General features: G+C 38.0%; 1 protein-coding gene across 3 annotated transcripts in view; it reads left to right on the forward strand.

Annotated features, from left to right (window-relative positions):
* The window catches only part of AP2B1 (adaptor related protein complex 2 subunit beta 1), a 127,715-nt gene that overhangs the window by 56,096 nt on the left and 51,765 nt on the right, over nt 1–19,854 (forward strand). For all 3 annotated transcript variants that reach the window (XM_047080840.1, XM_047080842.1, XM_047080841.1), the window contains exons 13-14: nt 2,049–2,308; nt 13,427–13,619. In XM_047080840.1, coding sequence (XP_046936796.1) covers nt 2,049–2,308; nt 13,427–13,619 — 453 coding nt within the window. The remainder of the gene's footprint in view (nt 1–2,048; nt 2,309–13,426; nt 13,620–19,854) is intronic.

The following is a 19,854-nucleotide window of genomic DNA, read 5'->3' on the forward strand; positions in this document are numbered from 1 at the left end:
AGATCATGACCTGACCCAAAGTCGGACGCTTAACCAGCTGAGCCACCCAGGGGCGCACCCTTATGCTTTCTTGTTTTTAACCAGTGGTCCACTGTGGGCACAAATTAAACAATACATGACTAAGAAAAACCATAGGAAACCATGTAGTCAAAACCATCGGGGTCACTGCTAGTGTTTATTAAGCTGGGTGTTAAGTGCCTTAAGTGGCTAACTCATGAACCAATTTATCTGCTTACTTAGAAACTCACATGGAAGCCCTCAAATTGGCCTACTTTTGAAGAAAATATTTTTGTATGTGTATTTTAAATGCAGATACTGAAACAGCGACTTACTGTTGTGGCACTAAAACAGCTGGAATGCCATCATATAGACATACTCTGAGAGGTAGATACCAGGATATTTATCGCTACTTTGTGATGTTCACATAAATGAATGCATGAATGGCAGGAAGGAGGGAGAAAGAGGCAACAACCTAAATGTCCATTGATAGGGCACTAGTAAATAATGTTGCAGTGCTATATATACTGGGGAAGTTTGCAGGTGTATATGCCAGTGTGGAAAATACCTTGCAGAGGAGTATATATAATGTGAAATTGGTTTTATATAAAATGGATATATGTATGCCTAGGAGCTCTCTGGAAGGACACATAACCACACTGTTAAAATGGCTATTCTGGGGATGTAAAGTGGGGAAGGGTTGGATGTTTGGGGAGATTTAAAATTTTTATTTATTTTTATTAAAATATATACATATGTTTAAAGATTTTGTCCTTAACACACAAAAAAATTATTTTTTTAAAGATTTTGTTTTTACACACCTAGTGTGGGGCTTGAATGCACAACCCCGTCATCAAGAGTCATGTGCTCTACCAACTGAGTCAGTCAGGTGCCCCAGAGACTTATTTTTATATTACAAACTTTTTTTTTTTTTTTTTTTGAGAGAGCAAGCATGAGTAGGGAAAAGGGGCAGAGGGAGAGAGAGAGAGAATCCCAAGCAGGCTTCATACCTCGTGGGGAGCCTGACAGGGGGTTCAATCCCATGACCCTGGGATTATGACCTGAGCAGAAATCGAGAGTCAGACGCTCAACTGGCAGCTACCCAGGCACTCCCGATATGTTACAAACTTCTAATTGTGATATAGCATTGATGAATTTTTTTTTAGCCATGAGTATGAATAAAAATTATTTTAAAACTACCACAGAAAAAACAAGACCACTAAATTAAAAGGTCACCCCTTTGGGAAATGTTTAGTTCCACACTCTCCTTAACAGTCATTTATTATTTTAGATAGTAGTACCTCTCATACTATATTGTAATAATTAGTATTCTGGACTTGTTAAAGTCAGGCACTATGTGTCTTATCTCTTTATTTCCAGGGCCTAGCCAGTGTCTCCATAGGAGATACTTAATAAATATTTGAATGAAGAAAGAAGGTATGGGTGAAATATTTTTAAAATCTATTTCATGAATAATCCTGCTGATGTTTATAGCAGTTAAAAAACATTTTTGGGGGAGGCACCCGAGTGGCTCAGTCGGTTAAGTGTCCCAACTTTGGCTCAGGTCATGATATCATGGTTCGTGAGTTCGAGCCCTGCATCAGGCTCTGTGCTGACAGCTCAGAGCCTGGAGCCTGCTTCGGGTTCTGTGTCTCCCTCCCCCTCTATCTCTGCCCCTCCCCTGCTCACACGCATGTACTGTTGCTCACTCTCTCAAAAATAAACATTAAAAAAAATTTTTTAAAAGAATTATTTTGATGTTCCAAGGCTGTCTCAAGGAGTTAATTTCTATCAAATTAAACTTTTATTTTCCATTTCCCATCTTCCCTTGAAATTTAGTGTTAGAACTAACCCATCTCGATTTATATTTAAATTCTTTGGGACATTAGAGATTACAGAATTATGACTGTATTAAAACTGTGTTGAGTTTAAATATCTTAACAGCCAACTTTATAAATCACTACAGCATTGCCTTAATATAAATCTAACAGGTTGGGTTTCTGTATGGAGAAAACTTCCATTTAAACCTTCTTGCCCTTGCCTTTCATTAGGATTCTGATAATCCTGACCTTCGAGACCGGGGCTATATTTATTGGCGCCTTCTCTCAACGGACCCTGTCACAGCCAAAGAAGTAGTCTTGTCTGAGAAGCCACTGATCTCTGAGGAGACAGATCTTATTGAGCCAACTCTGCTGGATGAGCTAATATGCCACATTGGATCTTTGGCCTCGGTATACCATAAGCCTCCCAATGCTTTTGTGGAAGGAAGTCACGGAATCCATCGCAAACACTTGCCAATACATCATGGGAGGTAAGCAGGTGAACTAGGTTTTGAGTGAGAAGTAACTCTTATAGACAGAGTTGGTCTTCCTCCTGTTGTTATAGCCTAGAAAAGAACTTGGTATGCATTTTGCAAACTTACTATAATGCCCTGGGGTCTCCATCTGAATACCAGTGACCACATACATAATAGGTGAAGGGCTCTTCTGTATTCTAATTTGCGAAGTAGGTAAGATAACAGCTTTAGAAAATGATGAAGACTTTTTTTTTTTTAACTTTTTAGTTTATTTATTTTGAGAGAGAGACATGAGTGGGAGACATAACCATGAGTGGGAGAGGGTAGAGACAGAGGGAGAAAGAGAGAGAGAGAATCCCAAGCAGGTTCCGCACTGTCAGCAGAGAGTCCAATGTGGGGTCCGAACTCACGAAAAACTGCGAGATATGACCTGAGCCCAAATCAAGAGGTGGGCTCTTAACCAACTGAGCCACCCAGGGTCCCCATTGGTGAAGACCTTCTAAACTGATAAATTTGAAAGTTGTTTATGTCCCCAGATGAGGCTAGAAATCTTTTCAGGGCTGAAAATTTGGAAAAAAAGACTATACGTACCTTTAGCTATCTTATTGCTTTAGTGTAACTTTGGTAGAAGCCTATGGATAAAGTTAGCAGATACTGCTTTTGTGCTATAAAGCTATTAGTGAAATAATATTTACAGGATTGTTTTATAAGAGCAGCCTAGATTCCTTCCTTCTACTGGCTTTGGGCTCTGTTCTTTTTCTGGCTCCTTAAGGTATAAGGTTAGGTTTGGGATTTTTCTTGCTTCTTGGGGTAGGCCTATACAGCTATAATCTTCCCTGTTAGAACAGCTTTTGCTGCATCCGCAAGATTTTGGTATGCAAAATGAAAACAACTGTGTTTTCATTTTCATTTGTCACCTTGTTTTTGATTTCCTTTTTGATTACTTGGTTAACCCATTCATTGTTTAGGAGCATGTTATTTAGCCTCCATGTTATTTATGTTCTTTTCCAGCTTTTTTTCTTGTGATTGATTTCTAGTTTCATACCATTGTGGTCAGAAAAGATGCATATGATTTCAGTTTTTTTGAATTTAGGCCTAACGTGATATATTCTGGAGAACACTTGACAAAAATGTGTATTCTGCTGTTTTGGTATATTCTGAATGGAATGTTCTGCAAATATCTGTTAAAAAGCATTCAGTCTAAAAAAGAGGTTAGAGTGGGAGAGAGCCAAAGCATAAGAGACTCTTAAAAACTGATAACAAACTGAGGATTGATGGGGGGTGGGAGGTAATGGGTATTGACGAGGGCATCTTTTGGGATGAGCGCTGGGTGTTGTATAGAAACCAATTTGACAATAAATTTCATATACTAAAAAAAAAAAAAAAAAAAAAAGCATTCGGTCCTATGTGTCATTCAAAGCTCCTGATTGATTTTCTACCTGGATGATATATCCACTGATGTAAGCAGGGTGTTGTAACTTGCTGTTATTGAACTACTGTCAGTTTCTTCCTTAATGTGTGTTAATAGTTGCTTTATGTATTTAGGTGCTGCCACGTTGGGTGCATAAATATTTACAATTGGAATATCCTCTTGTTGGGTAGTTTCCTTTATCATTAGCCAGTGCCCATTTTTGTCTCTTGTCATGATCTTTGTTTTAATGTCTATTTTGTCCATTGTAAGTATTGCTACCCCATCTCTATTTTTGCTTCCATTTGCATGGTAAATGTTTTTGCATCCCTTCATTTTCAGGCTGCACATCTTTAGGTCTGAAGTGAGTCCCTTATGGGCAGCATATAGGTATCTCTTGCTTTTTTTGTCCTTTCAGTCACCCTGTGTTGTTTTGATTAGAGCATTTAGACAGAGTTGGATGCAGCAGTGCTGTTCTAAGAGGGAAAATTATAGCAATACCTTCCTGAGACTTAACTCAGGAAGCAAGTAAAATCTCTACCTAACCTTACACCTAAATGAGCTAGGAAAAAAAAAAAAGCACAAAGCTGGTAGAAGGAAGGAAATAGTAAAGATTAGAGCAAAAAGAAATAGAGACTTAAAAAAAAAACAACAACCAAAAAAGAATCGATCCAGGAAACTAGGAGATGGTTGTTTGAAAAAATCAATAAAATCGATAAACCTTCAGTCAGACTCATCAAGAAAAGGAAGAGAAAGGACTCAAATCAGGAAGGAAGGAGAAATAACTGACACCACAGAAATAAAAAGCATTAGAAGAGAATAGTATGAAAAATTATATGCCAACAAATTAGACAATCTAGAAGAAATGTATTAGTTCCTAGAAACCTGTAACCTTCCAAAACTGAATGAGGAAGAAATAAAAAATTTAAACAGACCCCTTACTAGCAATGAAATTGAAACAGTAATCAAAAAATTCCCAACAAACAAAAATTCAGAACCAGATGGATTCACAGGTGAATTGTGCCAAATAGTTACTACTTATTCTTCTTAAACTATTCCAAAAAATAGAAGAAAAAGGAAAGTTTCCAAATTTGTTCTATAAGGCTAGCATTACCCTGATACCAAAACCAGAAGAAGACACTACAAAAAAAGAAAACTACAGGCCAGTATCTCTGATGAACATTGTTGTAGACATCCTCAACAACCTACTAACAAACTGAATCCAACAATACATTAAAAAATGATTCATCTTGATCAAGCGGGAATTTTTCCAGGGATGCAAGGATAGTTCAGTATTTGTGAATACTGAATACAAATGAATTAACATAATGCATCACATTAACAAGAAAAAGGATAAAAACCATATGATCACCTCAGTAGATACAGAAGAAGCATTTGACAAGATACAATATCCATTCCTGATAAAAACTCTCAACAAAGTAGGTTTAGAGGGAACATACTTCAACATAAAGGCCATATATGAAAAACCTGTGGCTAACATCATACTCAGTGGTGAAAAACAAAGCTTTTCCTCTAAGATTAGGAACAAGACAAGGATATCCATTCTCTCCACTTTCCTGGGTACAGCAGGTCAGACAAGAAAAAGAAATGAAAGGCATCCAAGTTAGGAAGAAGTAAAACTTTGAGTGTTTGCAACTGACATACTATATATAGAAAACACTAAAGACTCCACCAAAAAACTACTAGAATAAATGGACTCAGTAAAATTGTAGGATATAAAATTAATATATAGAAATCTGTTTCGTTTCTATACACTAATAAGTAAGTGGCAGAAAGTTAAATTAAGACAATATCATTTACAATTGTACCACACCATAATATACCTAGGCATAAACTTAACTAAGGAGGTGAAATACCTGTACTCTGGAAACTATAAAATGCTGATGAAAGAAATTAAGGACAGCAAAAACATGGGAAGATATTCCATGCCTTTGGATTGGAAGAACCCATATTATTAAAATGTCCATACCACCCAAAGCAATCTACAGATTTAATGTAATCCCTATCAGGATACCAACTGCATTTTTCACAGAACTAGAACAAACAATCCTAAAATATGTATGGAACCACCAAAGACCCTGAATAGCCAAAGCAGTCTTGAAAAATAAGAACAAAGTTGGAGGTACACAATCCCATATTTCCAAATATACTACACAGCTGTAGTAATTGGATAGTGTGGCACTGGCGCAAAAATAGGCACATAGATCAATGGAACTGATTAGATGGTCCAGGAATAAACCCATGGTTTTGTGTTGGAAAACTGTATAGCTACATGCAAAAGAATGAAACGACCTCTTTCTTACACAAAAATAAACCCAAAATGGATTAAAGACCTAAATATGAGACCTGAAACCATAAAATTCCTAGAAGAAAACATAGGCAGTAATTTCTGTGACCGAAGGAAACATTTTTCTAGATCTGTCTCCTCAGGTGAGGGAAACAGAAGCAAAATTAAACCATGGGGACTACACCAAAATAAAAGTCTTCTGGACAGCAAAGGAAACCATCAACAAAACAAAAAGGGAACCTACTAAATGCGAGAAGATATTTGCAAATGATATATCCAATAAGGGGTTAATATCCAAAGTATATAAAGAACTTACACAACTCAACAGCAAAAAACACAATCCAATTTAAAAATGGACACAGGACTTAAATAGACATTTCTACAAAGAAAAGATGGCCAACAAACACATGAAAAGATGCTCAACTTCACTAATTAGAGAAATGTGAATTAAAACCACAGTGAGAGGGGCACCCGGGTGGCTCAGTCAGTTAAACTTCCTGCTCTTGATTTCGGCTCAGGTCGTTATCTCACAGTTTGTGAGATTGAGCCCCACATTGAGCTCCATGCTAACAGCATGGAGCCTACTTGGGATTCTCTGTCTCTGTCTCTCTCTCTCTCTCTCTCTCAAAATAATATTTAAAAAAATAATAAAACTACAATGAGATATTACTATATACCTTTCAGAATGGCTAAAATCAAAAACGTAAGAAATAACAAGTGTTGGTAGGATGTGGAGAAAAAGGAAATCTTGTGCATTGTTGGTGGGGATGCACACTGGTGCAGCCACTGTGGAAAACAGTGTGGAGGCTCCCCAGAAAGTTAATAGAATTACCATATGATCCATTAATTCCCTATTGGGTATTTACCGAAAGAAAACGAAAACAGTAATTCGAAAAGACACATGCACCCCTATGTTTATTGCAGCATTATTTACAATAGCCATGATATGGAAGCAACCTAAGTGTCCATCTATAGATGAATGGATAAAGAAGATGTGGTATATATACACTATGGAATAATATTCAGCCATAAAAAAAGAATGAAATCTTGCAATTTGCAACAATATGGATGGACCTAGAAGGTATAATGCTAAGTAAAATAAATCACTCAGAGAAAGACAAATACCAATGATTTCACTCATATATGGAATTTAAGGAGCCAAACAAATGAACAAACCAAAAAGAAACAAGGAACAGACTCTTTTTTTTTTTTTTTTAACATTTATTTATTTTTGGGAGACTGAGAAAGAGAGCATGAACAGGGGAGAGGCAGACACAGAATCTGAAGCAGGCTCCAGGCTCTGAGTTGTCAGCACAGAGCCCAACACGGGGCTCGAACCCACAAACCATGAAACCATGACCTGAGCCAAAGTCCGATTCTTAACCAACTGAGCCACTCAGGTGCCCAGAACAGACTCTTAAATATAGAGAATAATCTGGTGATTGCCAGAGGGGTGGTGGGTGGGGGGATGGGCAAAATAAAAATATACTTGATGAGCAATGGATTAATGTATAGAGTTGTTGAATCATTATATTGTACACCTAAAACTAATACAACACTGTATGTTAATTACGCTTGAATTAAAAGAATAATAATAGCCTAGATTCAGTGTAGACAGTTTCTCAGTTACCTGTACTCTTTTTTGCCAAATTGATCGTAATATCAAGGGAATTCTATTATGAACAGGTTCTCTGGTAGCATGGAACTCTTTCTTGCTTTTTACTGATCTCAAAATTTTGATTTTAATTTAATAAATTTAATAAACTCTTAGAATGGGTATCTTGGAATTTTTTCAGAATCTCTTTCCTTCCTTCATCATAATAAACCTTAAACCTCAGTTTGAAACCAGATTGACTCAAGTGATTAATGTGTGTCTTGTACCATTTTCTAATACATATTGTTGTTTAAGTGGTTCAGAGTAGCCAGAGTGTAGGATTTATTGTTTTACAAATTAGCGTAGTCAACATTTTCAGCTCTGTTTAAACAGACTGTGCGCACAGATAAACAAAAAGGAAAGGTCAACATCCAAGCAAATCTTTAATTAATATTCATTAGTCTTTGCTTGAGTTGACTCTTTGGTTTTAGGGCAGGTGCTATGATTTTCACCCAGAGGAGCTGTAGCTTCCTAAGGATTAGGCCTTGTAACAGTAGGGTGTTTTGCCTGTAGGCAAATATATTTAACCTTCTCTAGATGTGATCATTTGACTTTTAAGTTCATCCATCTCATCCATCTCCTAGTCTGTTCTTTAATTTTGGGTAATAAATAGGGATTTTGTTTTTAACTTGCCTCTGTAACCATATTTATATGCCATTTAAATTACCTGTCTCCTGATAACTTAAAAAAAAATTTTTTTTTAATGTTTTTATTTATTTTTGAAGGAGAGAGACAGCATGAGCAGGGGAGGAGCAGAGAGAGAAGGAGACACAGAATCCGAAGCAGTCTCCAGCTCTGAGCTGTCAGCACAGAACCTGATGCGGGGCTCTACCTCATGAACTCATGAACTGTGAGATCATGACCTGAGCCAAAGTCGGATGCTTAACCGACTGAGCCACCCAGGGGCCCCTCTCCTGATAACTTTTGACCCTTGGATGGGGAAAGTGAAACAAATCAAGAAATAAAAACAACCCTTTCTAGAACACAAGAACCAATATTTAAACCATAAAAAGGAACACAATCTCTTACATAAGGTCTTTATCTGATTAATAGTCTTTAATTTGTTACCTTCACAATTCCTTATGTGGTTGCTTTTTAGGTAATTTTTTTTGTCCATTTGTGCTTGTGTTGTTTTTTTTTTAAAGGAAACACAAATGCATAAAAATCCCTTTTGAAATAAATAGGGATGATATAGGGCGCCTGGGTGGTTTAGTTGGTTGAGCGTCTGACTTTGGCTCAGGTCATGATCTCACGGTTCTTGAGTTTGAGCCCTGCATCGGGCTCTGTGCTGACAGCTCAGGGCCTGGAGCCTGCTTCAAGTCCTATTTCTCCCTCTCTCTGCCCCTCCCTCACTCACACTTCACCTGTCTCTCTCTCTTTCAAAAATAAATAAACATTAAAAACATTTTTTTAAATAGGGATGATATATTGCTGCAAATGGCATATCCATAATAGTACTGACATTACCTAGCTCTCTTCTGCATCACGCAGTTAAGAAGTGATATGCCTCTGACATGAAATACAGCTACACTGTAAAACCTTATCCTGCCTCTTCTAGAGATCTAAAAATGGTTACTAAACTAAATCTTTTAAAATCACTTGGAAAAGGGAAAAGTGCTTTTGAGTTGGGTATTGCTTATTAAACTTGGCTTCTCAGGGCTGTGGGAGAGATGTGAGATGGTAAATAGTAGTCTAATTTAGAAAAATCTCACCTTAAAAAATATTGCTTTGGTGACAGTTAAGCAGTTATTTCCCAGGAGTTCATGATGGGAAACATTTTCACGTTTATTTTCTTGTGTTTGTCATTTAGAATGCATAATGATTTACCATTTTCTTGTAGAAACCATAGGAGTGTTTACTTCTTTTCATCTAATGCACTTTACCTTCTCATGGAAGGAATTTATGTGCGTTGTTACCTATTCTGCCTTCTATTTAGAGGTACTGATAATATGACAGAACACTTCTTAAATGGCACATGTCATAAGATGATAGAATTTCATGTTCAGAAATATATTTTATAGAGATTTCGTATATTTCTTGGCAGGTGTATATGAAATCGCTTCCCTTTTTGACTTCCTTATTAATTTTTGGCTATTTTTGCCTCTCTTCCCCCAGTCTAGATACTTTTTATCTTGGCTTCCTTGACACTTTTTGCTCCTAAGTCATCTTTCTTAGATTGGTTTTCTGTATTTTATCTTTGCCATTCTGTGTTCATTCTTTTCTCTGATTATTAATCTTGATGGTGTTGCAAGACTCATTCTGAACCTTCTCTGTTTGTGCTTCTCTTTATTCCTTTAGGAAACTGATCTAAACGTAGGTACCGCTGATCTATTTACAAGGCTTTATGGTTTACACCATGTTTTCATTTCATCCTCCCTAAAATAGATCCTTGTGTTTTGATGACATTGTTATCATTTTATTGATGAGGAAAGTTTGTCTCAGAGAAGTTGTCACTTGCCCAAGATCACACAGCTGGTAATTATTGGAGCCAATACTTGATCTTCGTCTTCTTAATCTAGACCATCTACTCTTTACACCACATCCCGTGGTACTCTCTTACAGTCTCTTCTCCTAAGCTGTCTGTTAGACTTCTTGACTTATTTTTCTTACTTGAAACTTAACAATGGAACCACATTTATATTTCCCATCATCCCTTCAGATTTCTCTGTAATTATGAGGAACATCACTAGTTTTTTGCTTCTTAGTTTTTGTTTATTCTCCAAATTTGATTATTCATTCTTCAAGAATGAAGAATGCAAGGTAGGGTGGTATAGCAAACTCATGTCTCCTTGTCCCTCAGCCTCCACAGTTACCACTGTATTGCCAATCTTGTTTCATGCATTACCCCCACAATTTTTTATTTTTTGAGGGAGCTGGAGTATTTTAAGTCAAATTCCAGACCTCCTATCATTTCACCCATAAGTACATGACTGGTAGCTCCAATAGATAAGGATTTTTTTTTAATGACAATAAATTATCAAGCCTCACAAAGTACAATTAATATTGAATAAGCAGTCTGAACTACTTTCAGACTTTCTTAATTATAATTCTCTATTGTCTTTTAAAATTTATCTAGGATTGACTTCATTGTTCCCTTAAATGTTTGGAAGAATTCACAGTGAAACCATCTCAGCCTAGAATTTTCTTCCTGGGATTTTCCCCACTTTTTAAATAGATAAATCATTTATAGTAATCTTAAAAAAATTTTTTTTTAATGTTTATTTTGAGAGAGAGAGAGAGCATGCAATTGGGGGAGGGGCAGAGAGAGAGGGAGACACAGAATCCAAAACAGTTTGCAGGCTCTGAGCCATCAACACAGAGCCTGATGCGGGTTCGAACTCATGAACCGTGAGATCATGACCTGAGCTGAAGTTGGGCACTTTACCGACTGAGCCACTCGGGCACCCCTCATTTATAGTAATTTTAATGCTGTGCTAACCTTTAGTGTATAGCTCAACACATTTTTACATTTGTATACAATCATAACCACCACCCTGATCAGATATTTCCAGCATCTTAGAAGATTTCTCATGCCCCTTTGCCATTAATACCCACTCTCCAGAGATAACCATTGTTTTAACTTATATCACTACAGTTTTGCTTCTTTTTTTTTTTTTAGGTTTATTTACTTTGAGAGCGAGAGACAGAGCAGGGCACAGAGAGCATCCCAAGCAGGCTCTGTGGTGTCAGCGTGGAGTCCGACACAGGACTCAAACTCATGAACCATGAGATCATGACATGAGCCGAAATCAAGAGTCAGATGCTTAACTGACTGAGCCACCCTGGAGCCCTTGCTTATTCTTGAACATGATATAAGTCAGTTGTATATATGTTGGGGCTCTTATGGATAACACTGCTCTGAACATTCTTATGTATGTCTTGATAGACTTATGTACTTACTTCTCCTGTATATACACCTAGGAATGGAATTGCTGGGTCATAGAAGATGACCCAGTGGCTATACAAGATACTGCCAGTTTTCCTGAGTGATCAGGAAATACACTCCTTCTAGCAGTGTATAAGAGTTCTGGGTGGTCCACATCCTCAGAAGCACTTGGGATTGTCAGTTATTTTAATTTTTGCCATTCTGGCAGATGTGTGGCAAGGCCTTGTTTTAGTTTTCATTTGCATTTTCCTGTTGAGTAGAGATGGCTTAAGTCCCTCTTCATGTTTATAGACATGATCCGCTTTTGGTAGAGGACCCTCTACTTTAGGTAGTAGATCCTCTTTTGTGACATGTCTGATCTTCTTATTTTTTAATGAGTTCTCTTTGTAGGAATTCTTTATGTAATGATTGAATGACTTGTAGGAATCTTTTATGTGATTTGAATACATGTCTTTTGTCAGACACATGTATTGCAAACATCTTTCTGTAGTCTGTGAGACAAAGACTTGTTTTTTGTAAATGGTGTTGTTTGAAGAAAAGATGCTCTCAATTTTAATGAAGTCCAGGTCATCACTTTTTTTTTTCCTTTTTATACTTAGTGTTTTCTATAGAAACATTTGTCCACTTCAAGGCCATCAAGGTCCTCTCCTCAGTTTTGCGCTTCACATTTATGTTTGCTATGTCTCTTTAATTTTTATTTTGTGAGATAATAGGAGTCAAGGCTCATTTTTTCTCACACAGCTATCCAGTTGACCCAACATCGCTTAGTCTCGGCGCTCGCCACTTTTTATTTTCGTGCGTGGTGGCTGTAGCAGTTTAGATTACTCTTCGCTAATCCCCATGCTCATTCTCCCATCTTCGGTCCATTTTCCATACAGCTGTTAGTGTTTCTATGATATTTTTAGTTCTTTGTTCAACAAATCAAAGTGATTCTGTATTGCCTATCACAAAAAATTAACTTCCCAGGCTAGTTTCCAAAGTTTTATCTCCCTCATTTTCTCTTTCCCAAAATCTTAATCCCAATCTCTTATCCTGCCAGTACAATTTTTCACCACCTCTGTTGTCAGATTGCTCATTTCTGTGCCTTTGCACTAACCATTCCTTCCTTTTGGGAAGGTCTCTCTCTAGTAGTTCCCCATAACTGTTCTGTTCTTCAAAAGCCAGTCATAACATCATTCTCAGAAGCTTTTAGAATCAGCTGCACCTGGTTTTGTCTCTCTATCCTGTCAGTATGCAGGCACTCCTATGGTACTCGGTTTTACCTGTTACACAGTACGTGTGCTTTTCAGTCATTTTGTAAATGCTGCTTTTTGTTGTTGTTTGAATGTAAGTTATTTGTGGGCAGGAAATATATTTTCCTTTTTTAAATATACTGCCCCGGAGGGCGCCTGGGTGACTCAGTCGGTTGAGTGTCTGACTCTTGATTTCGGCCCACATCATAATCGTATAGTTAATGGGTTCAATCCCCACATTGAGCTCTGTGCGCTGGCAGCACAGAGCCTGCTTGGAACTCTCAGTCTCCCTCTTTCTCTGCCCCTACCCTGCTCGTGCTCTCTCTCTCTCAAATAAGCAAACTTAAAAAAAATAGGAAAACCCTGGGGTTCTCATTACGGTGCTACATCTTAGAGTAGGTGCTCAATTAAAATTGACTGATGAGGTTCTGTAGTATACATTTAGTTTCATTTTAGCAGCTATATTTTGATAAAAAGTTAGAATTGCTGTCATCTTTTCATGTGTATTAACGAATTATTATAAAATAAGAGGTTTTTTCCCCCTCTCTTGTGTTTTATAGATTTCACGTTCATTCGTTGCCTTGTTATTATGTCCCAGGTGAAACTGACTTTTCTCTTTCCTCCTCTTTGTGTGTGTGACTGCAGCACTGATGCGGGTGACAGCCCTGTTGGCACCACCACTGCCACCAACCTGGAACAGCCTCAGGTTATCCCCTCTCAAGGTGACCTTCTAGGAGACCTTTTAAACCTTGACCTCGGTCCCCCCGTCAATGTGCCACAGGTGTCCTCAATGCAGATGGGAGCAGTGGATCTCTTGGGAGGAGGTCTAGATAGTCTGGTGAGTATCTTTCTTCTGTCTTTCTTTTGGTTATTTTTAATTCTTGATGTGCTAAAAAGCTTTAGGACTATTCAGCTTTTTAGAACTAGACCTTTCCTTGATGAGCAGAGCAACGTCCTTTGATAAAGGACAGAATTATTTGTCTTCAGAGAATTAATTGATACTAATTAATTGGTATGGGGCACATTTACAAATGCACAGGATGGTTTTGTTGCCCTGCCTCTAAATAGAACTTGTGATGTTTAGCCAACCTGTTGTTCAGCAATCTTAATATTTAGTATCCTTTCCAGAGCTTATTACTGTTCCTGCTTCTTAACTCTGGATAGCCCCTATAATTCCTTTTTCCCTGAACAGCATATAAATGATCTCAGAGAGATTATCTTATCTTGAGTCTTTGAAACCTTTGGCTTTTTTATATTTTATTGGCTTATGCCCTAATTCTGAAAAGCTTTGAGGCAGCCATTTGAGCCATTTATGTAAAAAAACTGTACCTTGATTACAGTTGGGAAGTACTGCTTGATTGGTTCTTTTTGCCCACCCCGCCCTTCCTCCCACCCATACTTCCAATTTAATTAGCTTCCAGGATTCTAATAATAAAAGGCTCCAACGTCCAGAGTAGCTGTGACTATGTGCTACCAGTGGGAACTAAAATTAGTTTTTCTTGCTGTACAAGATAAATGAGAAGTATTAAGGATAACCTTCCGTCTGTGTAGCAAAGACTAGAAAAATAACAGGTCACATCACATGGCTCCCTGGAAACTAGGTTTTTAACTGAGGTAGAATTAGAGGGACTCTTTTAGCCAGACATTTGCACATTTGTATGTAAAGACATCCAAACAAACTTATTTCCCAACATGAGAAATTGGAAGACATGCCATAGATAGGAAAATATATGTTCTCAGAGATTGCATAATGCATTATGTCTGGGATTTATGCCAGCCAGTACAGGTGCATTTAATTTTTGGCTGGCAGAGGATCTGAGAAAATAGGGTTACGGTCCTATCTCTGTGGGTTGTGCATTTTACTAATGGACAGTCACTGCTTTCAGAGTCTGTACACTGACCAAGCTCTGGACTCCAGCTCATAGGGATGCAAGTAGCACTCCTTATTGTCTTTCTTGGCAAAGTAAGCATTTGCTTTTCATAATTCATATTTTTAATGAGGAGAGTTGACTGATTATGTAAAAATAGCTTCTTCGTGTGATCATTCTACATGGCTGTATAGCCTCCCTGTAGACTCAGAAGAGTCTATGGAGTCTCATGAGACTGAACAGTGAATACTGAAATAATAACGGAGACTTCCAGGAATCCCACATAAACATTGAAATAGCTCTTCCTGTTCTGTTGACAAATCACCCACAGGTTATGTGTTATGTCCTTCTTAAGTGTATGCCTTACAGCCCTACTTATTAATTTACCTGATGGGTGACAACATAATGGACTCATTGAACCTAAGAATGACAAATTAAGCTTGAAGGATGGAGGGGAGAAAGAAGCCCTATATTTTAATGTTGTCTGGCTCTGGCTCAGGATTTTCTGTTCTTCTTGACCCACTTTAGTGGAGAAAGAAACAGACGTGTTATGTGCTTATATATAAGCCACAGACATGTGGCTTATATTAGCAGTTGCTGGCCCTTAATGCCAGTGAGTTTTCTCCTTATATTTTGCTTAGCTATCCACAAGTATTACTTCAAATAGAAAAAATGTTGCATTTTTTAGGTTGTAGTAGCTGAAGTCACACATGGGCCTTTTTTTTTTTCTTGGTAAAGGATGTTCTTTTGGGGGTGGGGAGTATGTTTCTCCATTTGGATTTGTAAATCCATAGCCTTTGCTATGTAGGCCCAGTCATGTTCCTGTGTAACTCTATTATTTTACCTCTTGCTGACTTCAGTATTCAAAATGGTATATACTTATTGTTATAGCCCTAGAAAGTCATGTGGTTTTCAACTTATTCTGTAATATAAATTTATCTCAGAAATTAAGGAGTAAAAGTTTTGCTTTGTCTATATGGGGTTAAATATGTATTCACTTAGAGAATTAATATCCTTTTAAGAGACTATCACAAAGAAGGCCTAAACCCAGCTGTGTGGAAGATGAATTTCCAAGACAGCCTATGCCATGATATTTTTTAAATGCTTTATTGTTCTTGTGTAAATTATCTAATTTAAAGGGAAAATAGTCCTCAGAGTTTTTACTTAATCTGTATAGATAGTTCTGTTTCTTGAATGAATCTTTTCCTTATGGTAATGCTTCTCAAACTATAATGTAAATCTGTATAAATCTTATAAATCTCCTAGAGATCTTGTATAAGGTAGATTTTGATTTAGTTGGTCTGGGGTAAGACCTAGAAGTCTGCATTTGTAACACGCTCCCTGGTCCATGAGTCAGATTTTGAATAGTGAAGCCATAGAATTTCTGTAACCACTTTGAACCACTTCAGTTTGGTGCTTGAACCACAGCTGTTGGTAAACCCAGATGCCTCTTGCTCTTGACTTTATTAGTAAACACACTCCTGGAAAGAGGGCTTCTCGAGAACTCTGCCCCAAATTGAGGGAGAGAAACTCTTGAAATTAACTTCTTAAAGGACCTTCTTTTACTGTCTCGGACAAATAGTGTTGCTAGGAGTGGTAGAATTTGACCCAGTGTAAAATTAGGCCTAGGTTAGAGTTATGTGTTCACCTGGCAAGCAGCTCTTGTTACCTTAGTCAGCAAGGCCTCTACAGTGTTTCTGCTGCTTTTATCATTGCTGACTAATAGAACCCTACCCATAGGGGTCAGTGCTGTGCTGCTTATGAAGCATGACAGTTACTAACCTTTCATTTAGCTTTGGGGTTCTCAACTCCACCTGCATTAGTCCCACATTAGTACCATATTAAAAAAATACTGTCAGTCTTTGGGCTCAATCCTAGAGTAATTAAGGAGAATTTCTGGGAGTTAGGACCTAGACATTGGTAATTTTGGAAAGATGCCCAAGTTATTTTAATTTTGTATCCAAGGTTCAGAACATTGAGCCAAAGGAAGTTGCAAATGGAGTTAGGTAGAGATGTTAAAATTGATCTCTAAGCCAAGACAGTGGTTTTGATAGAAGATTTATATTCTGGTGGGCCTCTTCAGTACCTCCTACAAAAACAGACCTCTCTGACTTTACCTCTGTTCCTTCCCCCCATGACATTTTTCTGTTGTGATTTGCAATTAGGTGGTCAAGCCTACCAGAAATTGGCCAGGAGTTGAATTTGATCAATTTAGATTTAGTTATTCAGTTCCAACATTCTTTTTACTTTTACTCACTTTGCATAATTGGAGACTGGAAATTGTTTTTGTATTTTGGATTGTCTCCCATTTTTCTGTCCTTCTGTCTTATAACTTGATATTCACTAGAGAATGTTCTTCTCTTTTCATATTCTTGTGATCCTCCCATTAGATCTTGTTTTACCTTCTTTCATTATCGCGTTTATAAAATTTTGAGATTTAGGGAATAGAGGCTTTTTCTAGAATTGTTGTTAAGGAAATATTTATCTGTTTATCATTGTTATTATTCTGATTTGCCATAACACCTGAAGACTTCAGCCTTCTTCCATCAATAACAGTGACTTCTAACAGCTGTGATTTTTAAACTGAAAAAAGAGTGAGTGGGGATATTGTTCTGATGTAGAGAAAATACACAGGGGTGCCAGGGTGTCGGTTGAGCATCCAACTTCAGCTTAGGTCATGATCTCGCAACTCATGAGTTCAAGCCCCACGTTGGGCTCGCTGCTGTCAGCGCAGAGCTCACTTTGGATCTTTTGTCCCCTCCACAGCCACCCCCGCCCTTCCCCAGCTTGCCCTCGCTCTCTCTCTCAAAAAGAAACATTCAAAACACACACACACTCCATGTCTCCTAGTTGATATTTAATTAATTAATTTATTTATTTAGGAGGCAGGCATCTTTGAAAATCATTGATTTAGGCAGAGCTGCAGATTTAAAAAATGGAATGCTTTTTCATCATCGGACTCGAGTCAAAGTGGATTTCCTCCATACTCTTTTCGGTCTCCTTACTGAAATAACCCCATTTTAGTTTCTGCCTGCCTTAGCATATTCTCTTTTGCTTGAACTCTGCAGATAGTTTCCTCCTTCCGTTAATACCAACTTAACTATCACCTTGATGTTGGATGAATTGTATTGAAACTTCCATAGTTGATGTAAAGCAGGATAGTATACTATCTAAATGTAGGCTTACAAAAGTAGTTACTTGAGTCTTTGTTTCTTAGTTTCAGAAATCGTGTATGGGTCTTTTGGTGCCTCTAATACGAAACCTAAGAAAGTGCTCATTCTGGGTAGTGTGATTTTTCTGACAGTCCAAATCTTGGTTTGGTGTAGTGTGGGAGGTGACCTGACGCCCATGCTCATAACTCCTGCATACGTGTTATAAACGTACAGCATTCGCTGATAGGTCTGACATCTGTGAGATCACTAAAGTAATAATAATTGAATCTTGATTTTTGTTGTTGTTGCCTTTACTTCCAGGCTGTCAGCATAGACCTTGGCTAAATTATAGCCTTTTATTCATCCAAGGTGCTGTGCACTATTCTATTTAGATAAATAGCGCTATTGTACATGAAGAACGGAAAGGAAGCATTATCCAGAGTGCCCTTTCTCTTTGCTGACAAAGGTTTTCCTGCCAGAGAAATGTCCTTTCAGTGTGCCCAGCTGGAGTATTGTGGGATAGAGGAGAAATGGCCTTTTCCTAACTCCAGTGTATGTTTTTCAAATCCTCCCACTCTATGTTGTTGTTTTTTTCCAGTATAATTAACATGCAGCGTTATATCAGTGTCAGGTGTACAATAGAGTGACTCAGCAATTCTCTACATTCCTCGGTGCTCACCATGATAAGTGTGCCCTCCCACCCTTTCTTTTATTTTTACCTTTCAGAAGTTTTAAGTCGGGAACTATTTTAGTGATAATTTTAGGTTTTTTTTAGCCCACAGGACTAAACCACTACATACTAGCTTTGCATCTTCCTATTTCTTCCTCTGGAAAATATTTGCAGTGATTAAAGAGCTTAAGTTTTAGAGTTGGTGCTGTTGTGGAGAGAGGTTTTTGAATTATAGCCCAGTTTTGCCTGGTAAATCTTCAGTGTGGCTTCTGTAACCCCATTGTCTTTTTTTTTTTTTAATATTTATTTATTTTTGGGAGACAGAGAGACAGAGTGCAAGCAGGGGAGGGTCAGAGAGAGAGGTCGACACAGAATCTATCTGAAGCAGGCTCCAGGCTCGGAGCTGTCAGCACAGAGCCCGACACGGGGCTTGAACCCACAAAGTACGGGATCATGCCTTGGGCTAAAGTCGGACACCTAACCAACTGAGCCACCTAGGCGCCCCAACCCCACTGTCCTTTTATCAATGTGTAGATTTGACCAAGGCTGGCCTCAGGCAATTTGGGGGAATAATTACTCAATACTGAGTTCCTATTTCTGTTCTGGTTTCCTGTGCTGCAACTCTTATCATTTCTAAACCTCAGAATAACTCTGCAGGGAAATTGGTATTGAACCCCATTTTATAGAAGACTGAAGGTGTCATAGCAAGTAAGTCTCAGAGTCAAGATTTGAACCCAAGACTATCCTATGATTCTTCTAGTTTGTTGTCATCTTCTAAAATAGAGTCTGGTCTCACCTAACTTTGGTACTTTTCAAACTGGAGTACACGGTCTATGGAGTACTCAGCAGAGTACAGATGCATTTATAGCTGCAGAATAAACTTGGCTCATCGTCTTGCAGTGTCATTCTTATTTGATGGTAAGGAGTATAAACACAGACTAAACACCGCTGTGTAAAGGCTTAGACTGTAAAATTGCATGAATGTTTAAGATAAAACACAAGGCTTGTTTGCCCTATGCCTCTTCTCGCTGTACATCCCAGGTGTTGAGTTTGGGCTAGCGTGCCACTAGGAGGCACATGAAAGCTTGAGAAAGACTGTAGAAGTGTATTCATTTGTGAAAACAGGGACCAAATAAGTTCATACATCTGTTTTGCAGCAAAAGGAACAAGATTGTTCATCTTACCCTCTTTGTAAGCAGAGCCACAAAATGCTGTCTTCTCATCTCTTTGCCAGTGAACTGTGATATAAACCACTAGTGCTATCAAAGCAAATAAATGATGCACAGGGCATTCTGCTGAAAACTTGCTGTCAGAACTGCTCCGACAATAATACACTTCCTCTCTAGAAAGGACTTTGGCTTTAGGATGGGGACTGGGTCCTTT

The sequence above is a fragment of the Lynx rufus genome, unplaced genomic scaffold (genome assembly GCF_022079265.1).
Source record: "Lynx rufus isolate CCGP_SWC_20201006 ecotype Redwood Valley unplaced genomic scaffold, mLynRuf1.p SCAF_18, whole genome shotgun sequence".
Taxonomy (NCBI): domain Eukaryota; kingdom Metazoa; phylum Chordata; class Mammalia; order Carnivora; family Felidae; genus Lynx; species Lynx rufus.